Source organism: Numida meleagris, chromosome 19 (genome assembly GCF_002078875.1).
Source record: "Numida meleagris isolate 19003 breed g44 Domestic line chromosome 19, NumMel1.0, whole genome shotgun sequence".
Taxonomy (NCBI): domain Eukaryota; kingdom Metazoa; phylum Chordata; class Aves; order Galliformes; family Numididae; genus Numida; species Numida meleagris.
The window spans coordinates 871,872-892,660 of NC_034427.1; the positions used below are offsets into that span (position 1 = coordinate 871,872).

Sequence of the window (20,789 nt, forward strand, 5' to 3'; positions counted from 1 at the left end):
ACCTGCAAGGGCCCTATCTGGTTCTGAGGCAGAGTTAGGGGATTTGTGGGATGGATTTATATTATCTTACATGATGTGTTGTTTGCAGTAGGAGAGCATAGCATCAGTTATGAAACACTTGCATTTCGGGCCTTTTCAGTTTTCTGATAAAGTCCAAACCCAGCCACTGTAAGTGGAGATAAAGCTGTGTCTGTGCTTGGGCTCATACCTGATTTCATCATTTGGAACTTGCTCATTTTCACACAACTGAAAAAGTCTCCCTCAAATCTGATCCAGCGAATAAGGCTGCTCTTTCACACGTTGATTTTTTTCTCAAGTTCTATCAGTGGGTGGTTTGCAGGACAGACCTGCAAGCAGCAGCCGTGCAGTGCGGGCGAAGGAGCTGAGCGGGCCCAGCAGTGCGGAGGTGGCCGGCTGCATCCCGTGCTGCGCTGCAGGCTGCTGGCGGTGAGCGGGGCTGCTAGGAGCTGCGCTTCGGTCAGGCTGGAGCAAGGTGCTATCAACACAGCCCTCTACAGAGCGAACATCCTCTTGCTTCTGAAGATTGTTATTCTGAGTTATTCTGTGGGGTGAAGAAGGTTTTAGTTTGGCTGCATCACGGTGCCTTTCAGATACACGTGCCCTGGTTTTCTTGTGCTGTTTATCTACAAGCAAGTGCAGTTAACCCTGACAAATAACAGATTGCCTGGGCATCGGCTGAAGCAACCCCCACATAATCTGATAACTGTTTGCAATGGAGATAAAGAGGAAAGCCAGCATGGTGGCTTAGGGGTCTTTATCAATATGAATCTAGGTTATTCTCAGAAATAAAACATATTAACCTATATCTGGGACCTGCATTTTGCTTGAAAGCTATGTGTACCCTAATGAAATCTATGTTTGGCTGCTTCTAATGATAGCAGGCAGATGGTGGATTAAATGCTCTGGGTTGCTGATGGACAGATGGTGTGATGACCTACACAGTTAATAGAGCTGTACTTGTGCTTTGTGCTCTTATTATTATCTACAGGCCCTCTTTAGCTGCTTTGAGTTGTTCTGAGTTAGCCTCAATCTCTTCCTCCTTCTCCAGGTGTTTTGCTTAAATACCAATGAAGGAATATGCTGGTGTTTTTGTAAAACTAACCAAATAAGTCACTGTTATTTTTCAGTTTGACATAAGCTAGCATTAAACTTGCTCTCTAGCTAGTACTTTGCCACCCACGGGAAGGGAGAGAAGTATTTTGCTCTCCAGCACGCACCAGACAGATGAGGACCTGAGGTGTGGAGAGGGATTTGGGTTTTGGCAGAATGTTTGCAGAAAGCTCACGGGGTATGGAAGAGGTGGGAATAAGAAAATCTAGGACATGCATAGTTCAGCTGAAACAGAAGAGGCAAGACAAGTACACAGAGCAAAGAAAGCTTCCCCATACAACAACTTGCTGTTGTGCATTGCTGGAAACAATTGGAAGTATAGAGGTACTTGGTATTGCCTGTGCCAATGGGAACACACAGCAAAATGTTTGAAGTTAATGACAATTCACTGAGAAATTTTTTGTTGCTTTTCTCTGTTGGAAGGTATAATTTTTCAATAAATAAACATGTTTCTACTGATTTCATTTTGGTGAAGTTTTCCCACAAATGCATGTGTTGTAAGCTTTTCAATCTGGATTTTTAAAAGTTTTCATATACTTGCCCGTCTTTGCTTTAATTTTGCTTGCAGGTGCAGTAGGAAGTAGTATTCTGATGCTGAGGGGTGATTGGAAATAACACGTCATGTGCAGCAGCTGATGTCATAGACATTGAGTAGAAACTTCATAGAATCATAGAACAGCTTGGATTTGAAGGAACTTTATAGCATCTGCACCCCTGCTCTGGGCTGTTTGCCACCCACCAGATAATAGAATCATAGAGTCGTTAAGGTTGGAAAAGGATCGTCTGATCCAACTGTCCACCTACCACCAATATTGCCCACTAAGCCACGTCCCTAAGTACCACATCTACATGTTTCTTGAACACCTCCAGGAACAGTGACTCTACCACATCCCTGGGCAGCCCATTCCAATACCTCACCACAGTCAGAGAATAAATCTTTCCCAGTATCCAACCTTGAAACTCCCCTGGTGCAATTTGAGGGCACTGGAGTCCTGGGAGCAGAGGCCAACCCCCATCTTGCTTCAGCCTCCTTTCAGAGAGTTGTAGAGAACAATGAGGTCACCTCTGAGCCTCCTCTTCTCCAGACTGAACCATCCCAGTTCCCTCAGCTGCTCCTCATAACCTTGTGCTCCAGACCTCTCACAGCTTCACTGCCATTCTTTGGGTACACTCCAGAGCCCTGATGTTTTTCTTATAGTGAGGGGCCCAGCACTGAACACAGTACTCGAGGTGCGGTGTCACCAGTGCCAAGTGCAGGGGGATGATCACCTGCTGCTCCTGCTGGCTGCACTATTTCTGATGCAAATGAGGATGCCATTGGCCATCTTGGCCACCTGGGCGCACTGCTGGCTTATGTTCAGCCGAGTGTTGACCAAAACCCCCAGGGCCCCATCCAGATTGGCCTTGAATGCCTCCAGGGATGAGGCACCCACACTTCTCTGGGCAGCAGTGCCAGGGCCTCATCACCCTCTGAGTAAAGACTTTCCTCCTCTCATCTGACCTAAATCTCCCTTCCCTTAGTGTGAAACCATTCCCCCTTGTCCTATCACTATCAGACTGTGTAAAAAGTCACTCTCCTGTTTATAACCTTTCAAGTACTGGAAGTCTGTAATGAGGTCTCCCCGGAGCCATCTCCAGGCTGAACGAGCCCGACTCCCTCAGCCTTTCTTCGTAGCAGAGGTGCTCCAGCCTGAGCATCTTCATGAACTCCTCTGTACTCACTCCAACAGCTCCACATCTTTCTTGTGCTGGGAGCCCCTAACCTGGATGCAGTACTCCAGGTGAGGTCTCACAAGGGCAGAGCAGAGGGGGACAGTCCCACCCCTTGCCCTGCTGCCCCCCCTCTGTTGATGCAGCCCAGGATACTGTTGGCCTTCTAGGCTGTGAGAGCCCACTGCTGGCTCATGTCCAGCTTTTCGTCCACCAGGACCCCCAAGTCTTTCTCCACAGGGCTGCCTGCTCTCAAAGAGTTCTCCTAATATCTATGAAGGTCTGGGATAGCCCCAACCCAGGTGCAACACCCTGCACTTGGGCTTGTTGAACCTTATTATGGGTTCACATGGGCCCATTTCTCAATCCTGTCCAGGTGCGTTTGGATGGCATTCCTTCCTTCCGTTGTATCAGCTGCACCACTCAGCTTGGGCTTGTCTCCAAACTTGCTGAGGGTGCACTCAATCTTACTTTGTAGGTTGTTGATAAAGACGGTTCATTTTTTAATGAAATCATTAAAGCTAACTTCTGGTTGCTACACGGCAGCCTTGAATACAAGGTGATATAAAGCATTTTTTGTATGTTGCAATGAAATAATATGAAACTTCATCACTTTGAGGAAGGATTTGCCTTCTCTGTATAAATACCAGGGGAACTGTTCTCACCAGCGCTGAAACTTTTTGTCTAGGATATTGAAAACCTTTGTGTTTCTAATTTGTACAGTGAGTTCTTTTACTCTCTTGTTGAAAGTGCTAGATTGAGATTAACAACAACACAGATGTTCTGAATCCAGCAAGCAAGATTTTATTACTACTGAAGTAGAAGCTGCCCCTTATCTTTTTAGTATCACATCACTGAGATACTGATTTTGACGTCTGCAGACATACCAGCAACAGAAACACAGAGCTAAAGATTATTAAAATTAAATTTTATTTCTGATTTATTTTTCTGTAGTTCTTATTTCTTTGGAAGCTTTCCCTCCGATTCCTCCCACCACTGGCTCTGCATCTTTTTAGATGCTCCCTTTTTGCATGACACTGCTGTATTGAGTTCTGGAGAGTTTTCACTAGCTGGACTTTGTTACACATACTGTTTATTCTTAAATGTCTGAATGTAAACCTTCTGTGGGATTTACTTAAACATGCTTTTGCTTTCAGAATGCGTGTTACAATAATATACTAAAGCGACTGCTTATACAGGTGAGGTACTTGAGGTTCCTGTGCTTTTTTTATTTTATTCCTGTCAGTGAATTCTTACAGCACAGCAAATGTATGTGCTTCAGGTTGAGAAAGGGATTTGCCTCCTTCCTGCCTCCAGAAAAATGAATGATGCTTTCCCACTAACAGTGATTGATTTGTTTCCATCTGTTACGCAACACTCATTAATGGTGTTTCAGAGCAGCTAATGAGTAACTGCGATACTAGTTACAACTCAATACAGTTAGACACAGTTCTAGTTCCTGGGAACACTGCAGGTTTGGAGGCACAGAGCATCTCCCTGCTTTCTCTTCTCCAAAAGATTTTAAGATGTTCCTAGTCTTCAGCACTACACCGAAAGGCAGTTCAGCACATCGTGTCTGCAGACAGGCTGGCCTTGGCTGGAAGTGTGACCCCTGGCTCATCTTTCAGGTTGCCTTTGAGGGTTTAAGATAGTCAGGGGTCTAGTGGTCACACCAAAAGTTTTAGACTTACCTGTGTATTAGCACATTCAGGTCATGTTTGTATAGGGTTCGTGTTTACAACACTGTGTGTGTGCTGGACATGGCACTTCGAGCCCACTGCTTAGGAGCTGGAGGCATTAGCCTCTTCTGTTTGCAGCCCTAGGGAAGGCTCAAAACACTGACTCAGTGTCAGAAGACTCCGCTGAGTCAGAACAGTGATGGCAGTGCTGGAAACAGCTGACCTGCTGCAAGGCTTTGGCAGACAAGAGCAGATCTCTAGGTGGGTTCATTCACCCTGAGCTAGGCAGCTGCAGTTTTACTGCATTAGCTGGGGAAGAGGGGATTTACCCTCAAACAGGAGGAAGAAGCACTACATATAGCTACGCTATGCTGGGTGCCTTGCTCAAGATTCTGGATACTTTACCAGAACACAAGAAAGTTGTGGCTTTAACAGCTTCATAGAACACAGTGACAGGGCAGGAGAGGGAAAAGCACAATCCTTCATTTGTTCTGTTTCCAACTCAAGGGTGCGTCATTAACTGCTTAGTTGCTATTGGACTCAGTATTTTATGGTCTGGGGAGTTTGTTCTTTGATTTGGGAACCCCAGCTCAACCTGTCAGCTATACTTCTGTTAAAGGTCACTTGATTTCAGTTCATTGGCTCCAGAGCCACGACCTGTTTGTTCTCTGGCAGATTTTGGAGGTGACTTCCCATTTCCCTCTGGGCTGATGGGGTAATACAAAGGGCTACAGATGTACTAGGTCTGTCCTTCAACATCGTGTGCCTTTGCAACAAAGCCTTTGACATTGTCCCTCACCACATCCTTCCCTCCAAATTGGAGAGGTATGGATTTGAAGGATGGACTGTTTGGTGGATTAAGAATTGGTTGGCTGGTCGCAGCCAAAGGGTTGTGATCCATGGTTCTATGTCAGGGTGGAGGCCGATCACAAGCAGTGTCCCCCAAGGCTCAGTCTTGGGACCGGTGCTCTTCAACATCTTTATCGATGACATAGACGATGGAATTGAGTGCACCCTCAGCAAGTTTGCAGATGACATCAAGCTGAGCGGTGCAGTCGATACATTGGAAGGAAGGGAAGCCATCCAGAGGGACCTGGACAGGCTGGACAAGTGGGCCCACGAGAACCTCATGAGGTTCAACAAAGCCAAGTGCAAGGTGCTGCACTTGGGCCAGGGCACTCCCAGGTATTTATACAGACTGGGGGAAGAGCTCCTTGAGAGCAGCCCTGCCCAGGACTTGGGGGTCCTGGTGGACGAGAAGCTGGGCATGAGCCAGCAGTGTGCGCTGCAGCCCAGCAGGCCAACGATGTTCTGGGCTGCATTAAAAGAGGAGTGGCCAGCAGGGAGAGGGAGGGGATTGTCCCCCTCTACTTGGCTCTTGTGAGGCCCCATCTGGAGTACTGCGTCCAGGCCTGGGGCCCCCAGCACAAGAAGGACGTGGAGCTGTTGGAACAAGTTCAGAGGAGGCCACCGAGATATCAGAGGCTGGAGCATCTCTCCTATGAGGAAAGGTTGAGGGAACTGGGCTTGTTTAGCTTGGAGAAGAGAAGGCTCCGGGGAGACCTCATTGTGGCCTTCCAATACTTGAAGGGAGCATATAAACAAGAGGGGGAATGATTGTTTACAAAGGTAGATAGCAATAGGACAAGGGGGAATGGTTTTAAACTGAGACAGGGGAGATTTAGGTTGGATATTAGGAGGAAGTTTTTCACTCAGAGAGTGATGACGCACTGGAACAGGTTGCTCAAGGAGGTTGTGGATGCCCCATCCCTGAAGGCATTCAAGGCCAGGCTGGACGTGGCTCTGGGCAGCCTGGTCTAGTGGTTGGCGACCCTGCACGCAGCAGGGGAGTTGAAACTCAATGATCTTTGGGGTGCTTTTCAACCCAGGCCATTCCGTGATTCTATGATTCTATGAACAGCAGCACATGAAAGCTTGTTTGTATATAAAATAGTAGCTTGGGGATGGCCCAGTAGCACCTTTGTCCCTCTGATGCTTTCATATTTATGTAACCAGATTACACACCCTGTTCTGCTGCTGCTCTTGGTTCTCACCCAATGTTTCTCTAATTTAAGACTTAATCCAATTACGCAAAGTACTAGAAACCGTTGCCTACTTGCATAGATCATATTGTGTTTTCTATTAATAAATTTCTGCTCTGTATGGAAATGAATAATTTAGTTCAAGATGTTGCTTTGAATCTGATTTAGGCTTGCTTCCCACGCAGCGATCTCCTTTAGCTCTACTATTTCCAAAATAATGTTGCACGGAGAGGAGGTGGTAAGCACTTGCATGCAAACTGCATTAAGGTCTGTGGTACTGTAATGTACCATCGCAGATGGTGATGCTTCATGGTCTTACAATCTTTTTTTCCTTAGCTTATAGGCATAGTTTGTATTGTTGTTTTAGTAATGTGTAGAAATTTGAGGGCAGCTGTAGCAAAGAGCAAGACAATGCAATATCATAGAATCATATCATAGAATGGTTTGGGTTGGAAGGGACCCTTAAGATCATCTAGTTCCAACCCCCCTGCTATAGGCAGGGACACCTCCCACCAGACCAGGTTGCTCACAGCCCCAGCCAGGCTGGCCTTGAATGCTTCCAGGGAGAGGACATCCACAGCCTCACTGGGCAGCCTGTTCCACTGTCTCTCCACCCTCACAGTAAGGAATTTCTTCCTGATATCTAGTCTAAATCTACCCTCTTCCAGTTTAAAACCATCTCCCTTTGTCCTGTTGCTATGTGCCCTTATTAAAAGTCCCCCCCAGCTTTCCTTTAGGCTCCTTCAGCTACTGGAAGGCCACTATAAGGTCCCCCCAGAGCCTTCTCTTCTGCAGGCTGAAGAACCTCAGCTCTCTCAGCCTGTCCTTGTAGAGGAGGTGCTCTATCCTCTGATGGTCTTTGTGGCCCTCCTCTGGACCTGCTCCCACAGCTCTGTGTCCTTGTGTCGGGGGCTCCAGAACTGGACGCAGTACTGCAGGTGGGGTCTCACGAGAGCAGAGCAGAGGGGCTTCTGGGCTGCAAGGAGAATGTAGGCAGCAGACACCTTGCTGCTTTATGTTCTACCAGACCTGAATGAATAAATAAATAAACAAATGGAAAAGGTTTAGCAGATGTATTCGTTTTTGGTCTCCAAATAAAATCAATTCTAATTTTTTTCCAGGGAAATAATATTGAACTTTGAGCAACCTCACACTGTGTGTAGAACTCATCTGGTAATGCCAGAAAGGAAGCTTAATAAATTAGTTGTGAAAAGCACTGGTAATTTGAATTCTCATTGTTAATCATTCCCACTGTGAAACAAATTGTTTACTTCAGACTTTAATAACTTCTAAAGCTTAAGCTCTGGATCCTGGGCAGAGCTGTAGTGGAGGGAGGGCGGCTCAGAGTGTGGCTGCCGCAGCCCTGCACCCAGCTCCCTCTGCTAGTAACCCGGGGCTCTGAGGAAGCCTAAGTGCCTCTGGAACTGCTTCTGGAAGTTTGCTCAGTCACAAATGATTTTTCTTAATATTAGGAATCTTCTCTATCACCTGACACTGACACTGCTTCCCTTTCTGGCCAGGAGCAGCAGGCAGCAGTCAGAGAATATTCCCTCGGTTGAACCCTTACCACGTTGGTTATGTGTCCGCTTCTTCCCATTTATACTTTGGCAGTCCTGTTTGAATGTGTGTTTGCTTCCTCAGTTTAAGAATCATTCAGGGATGCTAAGGCCAAATAGGATAATGTCACAGCCTTGTCTGACCTTCTGCAAATCCCAAGCAAGGAATAGCTCCCAGCAATTCCTATGTCTGTGTTTAATCTAAAATGTTTTAAAGCTGCTGCCGGGTTGTGTCTTACCACATTCTGATGCCGAACCTTTTAAAGTTCACAACATTTCCTTTGCTGAGACATAAAGGGTCTGACTGAAAGGAGCTGGGACCATAAGGCACGTAGCTGAAATCACAGGGCTTTTGGAGATGGTCGGTGGCATTGTTGGCCTTTCTCTGACTGTTGTCTATGTCCTTCTGCCCAGCCCCTAGTGGAGAGTAATTCTTAATGGTAGAGATAGGGTGAGTTGGGTCAGTGCCTGTGCCACTACATCTGCACTCCTAGTGTTTGCCTTCCTGCTGAAGGAGAAGTTCTGTGGCTGCAGGGTGAGTTGCTCCTGATGTAGAGGGAAAACAAAGCCTGCCTTCACCCCGCCTGCAGGTGTCTGTGTGACTGCCAGCTGCCCTGGACATGGGAAGGGCAGGGTGGTGAGGGCAGCTCTCCTTTCAACAGCGCTTCTTCAAGTCAGCCCATCTGTAACAAGAACTTGCAGCCCAAGTCCCAGTTTTGTTTGGTTTCTGCCAGTGGTTATTGTATTCTTGTCTGAGACCACAGAAGAGAGTTGAGGGCCTTCTTGGTGGACTCTGACAGTGGAACCAATGCCTGGATGCAGTGTAGGAGGAGGAGAAGGTAGATGCAGGGGATGGAGGGTGCATGTGGTGTTGCAGAAAGCCTGTTGATCTGATTTGACTCGAAACATCAGTGAATACCATAGCTTCCCCTTGGACTGAAATCCCAGGCATAAATAGGAAAATTATGTTTTGTCTGTAGTTGTGTAAGTGACTTTGCAGGCTGGTCTCAGTTGCCCTCCATCAATCAGGACACAACACCAAGACTCCATTTCTAGATGCAAACTTCATTGGAGCAACAGGTTTGGGAGCCCCAGGGAGGAAAAGCAGGGATTCTGAGCAGGGAAGAAAAATGTGTTCAAAACACTCTTCAAAGAGCTGCTGTGTGATGGGAACCATAATGTGTTTCATGTCAGCACTCTTTCCAGAGGAAAGCTTCACTAGTTCTTTGCTCAGAAGTTCAAACCAAGCACTGTTCAGAAATGGAAAAGCTTGCTGAAAGTAAGTTTAGCTGGGCAGTTAAGATCGGCAATTTTGCAGCAGTACTGGGACTTCTTATGGACACCAAAATGGAGGCAAAGAGCAAAGGCCCTCCATCTATCACGGCAGATGTGAGAAATGGTGCAGGGAAGACAGCATGACTAAACAGAAGGGCATGGAGGCTATTGGAAATTTAAAAAAAAGCCTTTTTTTGAAAAAGCTGGAGAAAATGTAAAAGGTTACAAACTTCAGCAGATTAAATATATGAATAGAGGAGGCACAAAGGGAATTTGAGAGATGGCTTGCAAGGGAGAGAAAAATTGATTGTCCTGTTTCAAACCTGTCAGCTGTGGAAGCATGTCAGACAGTTTAGAGTGCACTACTGGCTGCTTGGGCTCTGCAGGAAGGACTTGGAGAAGATCTAGCTGCACCAGAAAAACTGTATTTAATTTTCTTGTGCGTGAGCTTGCCATGGAGCAGCTCGGAGGTCACCGTGGTGGAGTCAGCAGAGAGCCTGCCTGAAACTGCAGTGCCTATTGCAGAGACTATAAAACAAAAGGCATGCTTTTACAGCAAGGTGCCAGGGCTGGATGTGTCAACCCAGAAGCAGTAAATGAGTTTAAGAATGGAATAGCTGGGTTGTTAAGTGAGAGGTTATGTTCCTCTGCTGAAGTTGCCTGAGGACTGCAGTGTGTCCCCTGCATCACAATTTTTAGAAGGGGTCCCAGGGAAGATTTGGGAATTCACCAACCAGCTGTACCTCGCAGGCTGATATAACTAGCAGAGAGTGCAATCAACAGATCCTGTGGGTGAACATTGGGTATGGTGTGAGGGGAAGTCATGCTCTGCAGAGCTATTGGGATCCTTTGGAGGGGTTGGTAACCATATAAAGTAAAGGCAGTTCAGTTGATGCAGCCTACTTGGATTTCCAAAAGACAAGCCTCCCTACCAAAAGGCTCTTAAGGGGCTTGTGGGGTATGGGTAAGTGGAGAGGTCCTTTCCTGGATAAAATACTGGTTAAAGAACAGAAGTTAGTTATTTTCACAGTAGTATGAGGTCACTAGAGGAGTACTTTGGAGAAATGTGGTGGGTCCTGTGCTGTTTAAACCTGTTCCTAAATGACCTAGAAAAAGTGATGAAAGGTGCAGTGGCAACCTTTATCTGCCTTTGGATAAATGTAAATGCGGTGGTCACTGAGTCACACCATCCTGCAGTGGAATGCAAGAGTGAGCTCAGGGCTGGTGATAACCCAGAAGCATAAGACATTACGAGAGTTGAGTGGAAATGTCAGCACAGGGCTCAAGACTTTCAACAAAGCAGATCAATTCTTGTTTATCAGAAACAGAGAACAAAGCAACTTCATTGTGCTCCTGTATAAATCCACAGCATGCCCACATTTGACGTACTGCCAGCCCCTCAGCTCGGGAAGGACAGAGCGCGACGGGCAGCAGCAGTGCAGGCAGACAGAAGCTGCTGCACCAGGGCAGCCGTACAGGCTGGAGAACCTCAGCCAGGAAAGGGGACGGGTGAAGGGCAATCCAACTTGCTGTTTGGTGTCACTGCTGTGGATGTGGCAGTGGGGTTGGCTGCTCACTGCCTTCCAAGCTGAGGGCAAAACCAGCAGGCGCAAGGAGGGGGAAGAATGTTCCACAGCCCACACGTTGTTGCTTTGGCTTTTCTGGTCATAGAGTGACTGCAGAAGCCATGCCTCCAGTTCAGTTAAGTCTCTTTTCACCTACAAATGGTCGCAGGTTTGGAAAATTAAGGGGGACAAGAGGTAAGTCTTTGAGGATGTGTCACTGCGTGCTTGCTTTATTCTGTTTTCCCAAAGCACTCGCTCTTTCGGTCAAACTAGTGGGGTAGCTGGACCTGTGGTGCGTCCAGCTCCAGCTGCTCTGCCCGGCTCCATCCCTGCTGCTGCTCCTCCACAAGGGCTGTTCTCACACACACCCCAAGGGCACTGCTGATTTCTGGAGCGTGGTTCCAGGCCGGGTTTGGGCTGATCAATAGCAGCTGCCGGCATGTGGACAGCGGCACACTGCTGTGTGGCGGGCACGCGTCATGGGCTGGGCCCTGCGGCCAGCAAGAGCCGGCTGCTGGCTTCCCTCCTGCAGCATGTTGCCTGCGGCTGCTGGCTGTTTTTTTCCTACTGTACAAATGAGGGCAGAAGATAACATCTCTTCAGAAAAACCTCTGACGAAGTTTCCAGTCTCTAAGTGAAAATTAAACGTTCTCAAGCATTTCAAAACACAGCTGTAGATCATCACCATCTCTTGCCTTCACCTCTCTTATTTTGCAGAGTGTGCATCTGTTAAAATCTGATGGTCTCTTGGCCACGTCTTTGCCACCTGCCTTCTCCTGTGCTTCCAACCAGCCTACTGCTCAGGCTGCCACTGTGCAGCTGCAGGTTGCAATCCTGGGGTCTCCACGGGGGCTGCACTGGTGCAGCATGTCGGAGCTGGCCTGAGCAGAGACCGGAACCCAAGCACAGCAGTGCCTGAGAAACAAAGGTGGCTGGTGTCTGAGAGCTTCCAGCCCAGGAGCAGCGGGCAAACAGGCAGAACTTCAGGTGGGCAGTGGTTATGTGGGCAGTGGAACAAGGCAGGGCTTGCGCTGCGGTGCCAGCAGGCAGGGCTGTGTGCAGGGAGCTGTCTGTTGCAGCTGGGTTCATCCGCTCCATGCTTGGAATGGTAATAACCTAGTAATTAAACAAAAGCTCTTCTGCTTTTCCTGTCCAATTTGAAGTAGCAGTTGTATCTTACATGTGCAGCGACTGTTGTTGCCATCTAGAACGTGATACCTAAGCTCTATATTAAGCACCTGCCTCATGCTATCCTTTGGCTCTGATATGTGGGAGAGCTGTGGAGGGAAGCAGGTGGCAGGGAAGCCGTGTATGTTGTATAATGGTGTGACGTCTGAACATGTTTTTGTCCTTCTCCATCATAGATGACGAGAAAAGCCCTAAGACTCCAGGGCAAGGTTTCAGAGAAATTGAAGTTCACTGGAAAAATGAACCTGGAAATATCTGCAAGGAAGCTAGGAGTGAAGCTCGGTCTTCTCTGCCTAAGAAATCTTGGGAAGGAGATCAGCACGGTGTTGCAGTGTGTAGTTAAAAAGTGAAGGCGGAGACCCTTCTCCTGAGTGTAGTGTCTGACTGACTTGGTATAGCAAGGAGTTTGCTCATGTAGCATCTTACTGCTGTTAAAGCACTGCTCTCTGTGATTTGCTGAAGATGGGATTTCTCAAGTTGCTTCCCATCTCCAGTGGACGTTACCTTTGTTTGAGCTGTTAATGTGGCTGAAGGATCGGTGAGGTGAGCACCCTCTGGGTTGGGCTGGTGCCCAGCAGTGACATGAAAACCCTCTTCTCAGTAAGCGATTTCACTTGCTGAAATCTCAGTTTATGCAATTTATAAAACCAAAGTAAGTGGGAGAGCAAGGATTTTTTTTAGCTCAAGGAAACTCTTTCCCTTCCCTACCAGAGAGCTAAGGAAAGCTCACGTTTTGGACAGAAAGCCTGCACAAAAATGCAAGCTGTTGCCATATAAAGCATATCAAGGTGCTGGAACCACAGGACTGAGGAGAGCTGGGTGCTTCTGTTTCGAGTACCTTCTCCAGTCTTTGACCTGGTAGCGGTGCATGTGACCATGGCGGTGAGATAGAGTGTAATTCCAGAACAGGCACCGAACTGCTGACTATTTTAATGTCTTCAGATCTTTTGTTCTTTTTGTGCTTTTCTCTCTGTTGGCTCAGTTTGGGTTTTGTGCTTCTGCTGATGGCTGACCTTTTGTTGCTGCTTATAAAACCCTCACAGTCCTCTGGAGGCGCAGATACGCAGGGTGCGAGTCAGTCGGGCCAGGCTGCTCAGGGCAGGGTTATTGCTTCGGCCAGTCCCTGCCCTCCTGTCTGGCTTGGAGCCCACACCAGTGTTTGTCAGACCTCTCTGTGAGCTTCTTAACTCACTGACCTGGCAGAAATCAAACAGTCAGATTAAAAAAAAAAAAAAAACAGCTGGGTAGTTTGGATAGCTTCCTGCCAGGTCAGTGAGTTAAAGCTGCTTATGGCAGAGCTCTGCTTTCCATGGCAGCCAGCCACGTTGGTCCGCTCGGATGTGGGGTGCTGCAGCCGAGTGCTGCAGGCTGCTGCTGCTTTGGCGCTCGCTGGGCAATCCCAGGAGCTTACTGCTCCCAGCTGCTCCAGCAGCACATGCTCCCAGTTGGCAGCCTGGGCCTCCTCCAAAAGCTGCCAGTTGTGGCAGAGGACTCAGTCACAGCTGCTAATTTTCTGAACACTAGAACGAGGGCTGCTGCTGTGGCTGTGAGGGTACCGGTGCAGCACAAAGAAGGATGTGTCCCAGCTGTAGCAGGGCGGCATGGGGAGCCAAGAAGAAGCGACAAGAGGCAGAGACTCGTGCTGGAGAACCTCGCTGCACATGCAGTGCAGGCTGCTCATTGCTGCTTTCCGGGCATACCGGCTTCTCCGCATGTGCAGTGCAACAGCAGCATGCAAATAAAAGCCAGCTGTTCTCTGAGGATGGGGGCAGCCAGAGGTGGGTTGCACTGCAGGAATGATTGCAGGACAGAAAGTCAGGCTGCACAGCCAAGCAGGGAGAAGGCTTTGGGCTCCTTTGGGCAGTGTGGCACTGGCAGCTTGCTCCTGTTGCCATACATCTGTGACAAGGGGGAGAGGCTCTCCTCTGATGCCGTGGGTGCCAGCGTCACCAGCAGTCAGTGGCTGGGTCTGCAGAGCTGGGCTCGGCTCTGCTCAAAATGCTCTGGTGCATGGTCCCCAGGGCCTGGGGCTGCTGCCAGCCTCCCTGGCATCGCTTTGTCCCCTCAGCTGCCCCTCAGCACAACGATCCTGGCAGTGTGGCTAGAAGCATGCTGAGCAGAGGCATGTGGGCTGCAACAGGGAGAGGGCTGCTAGCTGGGGAGTGAAGGGCACTCGCTGACTGCGGGAAGGGAGCTGCTTGCCTGATGCCACGGGCAGACAGATAGACAGATGATACTGAGCCTCCGTTACTGTGTGGCAACATCACCCACTGAGATGAGATCTTGGGCACAGCCCGAAACCCTTCACATATCTGTACAAAATCAACCTGTTCCTGGCAGTGGTTATGGAAAGACAGAGGTCTGTCAAGGTTGCTGACTTGTGGACAGAGCCGCAGTGGTAAAATGTGGATGAGACACTTGCTGGTGGGGTTCCCATAGCACAGCCAGTACACCTAATGCTGAGGCTGCTTCTTCTCTCTCTGCAGGAACATGACATTGAGACAGCTTTTGGAGTGGTCCATGTCACCATGCGAGGCACACCCAAGGGGAACAGACCTGTCATCCTCACGTACCATGACATTGGCCTCAACCGTAAGCTCTTGCATTCCCAGGACTCTGAAAACGTGTTTGTTTGTGATTGTACTTGTTTTATCATTTGAATGTGGGGAGCGCTGGGACTGGCCTGGAGCTGAGATGGGACAGGTTATTCCAGGGTACAAAGATAAAGGTGTACTTGAGAGAGAGCATGGGGCATGCCCCTGCCCCCCAACAGCCCTCAAAAGATGTGATGGGGTGGAAGTGGATCCACCATGCTACAGGGCTCTAGCTGACTTGCAGCACTGTTTGTTTGATAGAGCTGCTCAACTTGAGTTTGCCATGAGGTATCTATTCCCCTGAACACTGGGAGGTGAGCAAGTCCCTTCTGTAAGGCTGCAGAACTGCCATAATGTTTGTAGTGGGCTCAGCTACTCTTTCCTCCCCATCCCACACTACATGTACTGTTATGTTCACATAGATGCTCCTTGGTATGTACCATGAATACCCAAGCACTACAAGCCACAGTTTTCCTGGGCATGCATGCTGGGGTGTTGTTTGCCAGTCTGTCCTCAGTCGTGGCAGTTATTTTGCTAGGACTCATTACTGTATGCAGTCAGTGGGGCAGAGCAGCACTGTGACCCAGCATTGCCTGTCCCGCAGACTCAGCATGGAGGTTGGGCTCATGCAGGTGTATGCCATGATGTTTGGATGACAATAAAACTTCAGGGAATGCCTCGTGTTTTTTTTTTTTTTTTTCTTTTGCAGACAAGTCCTGTTTCAATGCATTCTTTAACTTTGAAGACATGCAGGAGATCACTCACCATTTTGCTGTGTGCCATGTGGATGCACCAGGCCAACAGGAAGGAGCCCCCCCCTTCCCATCTGGGTATGAGCTCTGTGGAGACGCTTACAGTTCCAGACATGGTTGCAGTCTGGGCTGCGATAGAACCCATTTTAAGCCAACTGGAACTGCTAGGGCTGGGCATGGTGAGAGGCAGCTTTCAGGAGCAGAGGAAGTGGGAAGATGAGGAAGCTTCCAGAGGGATATGCAGGGAACTCTCCTATCAGTAAGGCCCTCGCTAGTGGTGAGTGCTGGCACCAGCTCCCTGACTTGAGCGTGAGCCCAGCACACTTCAGTCTAGCTGGGATTTCTTGCTCTGTCTGTCCATCCTGCCACAGATGCCTGACTGCCCAAATAGAGCTTTCTGTTAGTCTTGCTCTGAGGGTTGGGATCCGTGTTGCTGGCTGGACTACAGTATCATTGTAGAATGATCACCTAGGTTGGATAGAACTGGGAAGTAACCTCTGATGAGCTGTATTTGAAGGTGCTTTGGTTTCAGCCTCTCTTGATTTTCAGGTACCAGTATCCCACTATGGATGAACTGGCTGAAATGCTGCCCGCGGTTCTGACACACCTGAAGTAAGTCTCTGAAAGGAAACAGGGTGAGCCAGCTGGATGCAGCCATTCCAGCACTTCCCTCTGTCAATGCTTGAAATATCTTATATGCCCACTGAGTTGTCCCAGGGGGCCTGAGCGCCTCCTAACCTGTGTAACTCTGTCTGGTTCTTATGCTGAGATCATTGTCTGCCACATGAGACGATTTATGGCTGCTGCATCATTGCTGGATCATTTTGAAAATGAACCATAAGTGAACAGCTGGATACAGAGGAGGGGGAAAGCATTGACTTTCAGGATGCTTCAGCTGTGTGCTTAAATTAGTCTTACTGATGGTAAAATGCCTATATTTCAGCCTGAAAAGCTTCATTGGGATTGGACTGGGAGCTGGTGCGTATGTCCTCAGCAGGTGTGCAGTAAGTATCTCTTCATTCCTTGTGACTTATATGAGCTGGGGTCTTTACTTATCAGAAGGACCATTTGTGGGGCACGGGCAAAGTAGCAGTAATTACAGTAGGCGTGCAGGGAGCTTTGTGAGAGCTACTTTGCATCAAGATGGTTAAATTGGAGCAGCTGCAGCTATGACAGGCATGGAAAGATAGTAATGAGATGTCTTTGAGTCAGCAAAGCCCATCCTGGCTGCTAGAAATGCCAAGCCTCAGAACAATTGGTTGTAAACGAAGCACTGAAGGTACTAGTGTCTTCGCAGATACCCTCTGACTGCACTGCTATATTCTGCTTCCAGTGTTGGGAGCACCAAATAATTGATCTGGTGATGTGCTGTGGACTAGCACAGATGATGAGTGTGCTTTCACTCATCAGCAGTGGCAGGGAAGAGAATTTTGCACTCCACCTTTAGCAAAGAAGAACACTTCAGGGAATCATTCAGGGATAATGTTAAAAACAGACACGGAACATTCTCAGTAAAGTTTGCTTGAATTTGTTGAGTGCAGGGAGTTGCTCATGATTTAGGCCACTTATTGCTTCTTAAAGCCACGTGCAGCTGCCCTTCCTACAAAAAATTCTCTGCTTCCCATTTCCAGTAGTCAGGATTTTGTCAGGGGAGAGCCTAGTTCAATTTGAGTCACTGATGTTTGCTCTGTTCCTTGCTTTTTGTATCGTGTGTAATTCTGAGTCTTGGTAAAGAAATCACTCAAACATGTGGCTCAGTGAAGTGTCAGAAAAACCTTGCCATGCTACATGGGTTACAGACCATTTGCTTTTGAGGAGCAGAGTTGTTTCCTTCTGCTTAACTGGTGCTAATCTGTTCAGTGGAACAGAGAGCAAAAGCTTTGGTAAAATTTCAGCCTTTGAGTGAGCCTGGAGCTCGAAGCTTTCAACTTCTGTTAGATTAATGTTTTTGTGTTCACAAGCAGTTCTTAAAGTGTTTGAGACTGTAGGATTCTGGGATGGCAGGCTGGAGCAGGAGGAGGGGCATTTTGCCGTGCCTTCCTCTTGCAAGAAACTTCCAGCTGATACACCTACCGGTGTGGCTTAACCCATCCTTCTGAGTGTGCTTGTGCTCTCTTCCTACAGCTCAGCCACCCAGATCTGGTGGAGGGACTGGTGCTTATTAATGTTGATCCATGTGCAAAAGGCTGGATTGACTGGGCAGCATCCAAGGTGAGATTTTCCATCCCCTACATACCTTCTCTCCATAGTGCTTAATGAACAGTGTGTAGAGTAAGAAAAGTATGGAGGAATTTGTCCTTCTATGGCTGAAACTTCAAAATCTCATTTCTGTCCTTGCTGTGTCCTTAGTCTGGATGTAGCAGGACCTACACCATAGAAGCAGGAGTGGGTGTGATCATGTGTGAGTGAGAAGTCCTGGTAAACTACGTGGAGATGAGTTGCTGCTGAGCACTGATCTTTCCTCTGATCCAGTTCTTGTGCTTGCAGGATTCATCTAGCTGAGTCTGAGTGAATCTTTTAATAATTCTGTTATTCTATCTACCTGCAGTTGTTTAAGGTTTCCACATTTCTGGAGAGCTGTCTGTTGTGTGTCCTTCTTTGGAGCCTTGTGGGCCCACCCCAAACCTCAGGCATTTGTTTCTCATATCCCTTGAAAAGTTTTCTGTGTCATTTTCTTTACTCTGAGGAGCTGCTTTGAAAGTTGTAATGAAGCAACATTTTCCAGTACTCTCCCTCCCCTCATTCATTCTCACTCTTCAGTTTTCAGGCTGGACAACCAACATAGTGGACATTGTCTTGGCACATCACTTTGGACATGTAAGTAACCAGCAGGTGTTAATGTTGCCCCTGCAACCACACATGGAGCTCTAAGTTCTAGTGTACGTGCTCTGAAGAAGCCCCGGTCCATCAAATAAGGGTTGCCATAGACGGTATTATCTTCTCTATGTGGCAAGCTTGCACCGGGGCTTTGCATGCTGTGGGGAGCAGGTACATCATCACAATTGCACTGACTTGACTGCCTCCAGACTCCAGATGTGGCAAAGAAAGTAGTGCCCCACACCATCAGTGCTGCAGAACACCTTCCTTTGTGCTGCCCAGGCAAGTGTGTGCAGAAACACATGGCAGACAGTTCTCTGTAGCCAATGCAGAGGTATTTGGGCTGTAGGTAGAGGACAGATGGGTTGGGGATTGACAGCGGTTATTGCATGTGTCCAGAACCTCTCCTCTTCGCCTTCAGTTTCGACAGTCAGAACAGTCCCTTCTGAAGACTTTGGCTATAACAGTGCCTTCCATTTGGGATTTGCTGGCTCCCAGTCAGCAAGCTTGCAGGGAAACGGAAAGGGTCCATGCCTCATGCGCACAGCATATGACTTGCAGCAAATCAATCCCTAACCTGAAGGCCTCTGTGACATCACACATCAGCACTGAAAGGAGTCACCTGGCTCCCTCCTGCTTTGAGCACATGCTTTTCTCATCCCTTCATTATGTACAGAGCTTCCCTCCCTTCCACCCCCTTCCCCTCACACTGGAATGCAATTTCGTCACAGAACTGGGTGTTTGGATGAGATTTTCCTTTGGTCCCAGTCTTGGCACTTTCCTCTAAAGCTTTGCTTCTTTAACATTAAACATAAGTGGAAAGCCTTCCTAAAACAGAATGATCTGTACCATTATAAGCATTGCTGAGGCTTAGGAGCCAGCTTATACCATCTGAAGATATATATATACACCTGCAGCAGCGTGTGTGCTGCCATTTGGAAAAGTACGATCACGTTACCAAAACATTGCACTTAGCATTCATTTCCACTTGCTGTAGCCGAGATACCAGTGCAGCCTGGAGTCACTGCCCTGTGGGCTGTTGACCAGCACTGAGCAGTGTGTATGGAGACAGTTCAATGCTGCAGTACTTTTATGAATACAGTTTCTTATGAATTTTTTTTATGTGTGAAAAAGATGTGTTCCTTGTCTTTCTATTCTTTTGTTTTTATACAGGAGGAGCTGCAGGCAAATCTAGATTTGATCCAAACATACAGGCTTCATATCGCACAGGACATTAACCAAGATAACCTTCAGCTGTTCCTCACCTCTTACAACAGGTGCAAGATACTTCTTTGCCTGCTAGATTCAGAATTGTTCCTGTACCCGTCCGGCTCAGTAGATTTGTTACAATATATATTATTCTACTGAATATTTTTTTCTGTGGGAACCTAAGTTCTAAGTCCAGCCCTTCAGCTGTTACCTGGAGCCGAGCTCAGTCTCGTACCCTCTCGTACCCGTATTTGAAAGGGATGACCCTTTCAGAATTATTTGGGTCTTCTCTCTAGGCATACAGCAAATTTGCCACAGATCCCATTTTCTGGCAATGGCTACTGGGCCTTGAGCTCATGGCATGACACAGGGAGTGGCTATCTGTCGCCTGGGTGCTGGAGCCAGCACACGTGATTGTTTTTTGAATGTTCCAGCTGTAAGCCTCTGCTGATCTGATGTATTGTTCTGCTTTGTCTTCCAGTCGTAGAGACCTGGAAATTGAGAGGCCAGTTATTGGTGTCAATGAAAATACAGCAAAAACACTCAAGTAAGTTACTGTTAATCAACCTGGTTAGTTAGTTACCTTCCTGGTTAGTTAGTCCCTTCGACAGAAAAGGTTGCTTTTCTTAGCAAGAACCCCTCTAGCCCAAGTGCTGGGAAGACAGTTGCAAGCTGCAGTGCAGTGCTCTCAGCCAGAGAGGCAGAGAGGTTTCTGGAAGTCCTTTCAGTGAGAACATGCTGAGATTCCTCAGAATGTGGGGTCAGAGGAGTAACATATCCACCCAGCAGTCACTGTATTTGCTGAACTGTTAATTTGATTATTTTGCATGAAAAATGAGGCAAGTTTTCATTTGCTGGTGCTGCCTATTTTCCCCCACCTCTACTGTGCCTAGAAAAGTTACCTTTTGTACGTGAACAATTCTTATGGAGGTGATAATGCAGGCATCCAGAGGGTGTGCCCGTTCCCACCTTGGCAGTGACTATCACAGAGCAGATAGTCTGTGCAAGGTCCAGCTGAGAAGGGACAGATGCTGGGGAATTAGACATCACCAGTGCAGGGGGTGTATAAATAAATATCCAAGTTCCCAGCAAGAAAGCAAAAGGGACAAATCATCTGTGGTGTGCAGAGCACGTGAAGACTGCAAAGTGCAGTGCTGAGGCAGGATGCCTGGGCTGGGCTAGAGACTGCTGCACAGGCTCTGTCATATGGACTTCTGCTCCTGTCAGTCCCAGGAGATGTTTTAGGCATCCACAGCCAAACGCTCTAGATC

At 47.9% G+C, this 20,789-nt stretch overlaps 1 protein-coding gene across 2 annotated transcripts in view; it reads left to right on the plus strand.

Annotated features, from left to right (window-relative positions):
* The window catches only part of NDRG3 (NDRG family member 3), a 47,896-nt gene that overhangs the window by 20,242 nt on the left and 6,865 nt on the right, over positions 1-20,789 (plus strand). For both annotated transcript variants that reach the window (XM_021417069.1, XM_021417068.1), the window contains exons 4-11: positions 14,633-14,738; positions 15,450-15,570; positions 16,042-16,104; positions 16,436-16,496; positions 17,617-17,703; positions 18,253-18,309; positions 19,483-19,586; positions 20,000-20,065. In XM_021417069.1, coding sequence (XP_021272744.1) covers positions 14,633-14,738; positions 15,450-15,570; positions 16,042-16,104; positions 16,436-16,496; positions 17,617-17,703; positions 18,253-18,309; positions 19,483-19,586; positions 20,000-20,065 — 665 coding nt within the window. The remainder of the gene's footprint in view (positions 1-14,632; positions 14,739-15,449; positions 15,571-16,041; positions 16,105-16,435; positions 16,497-17,616; positions 17,704-18,252; positions 18,310-19,482; positions 19,587-19,999; positions 20,066-20,789) is intronic.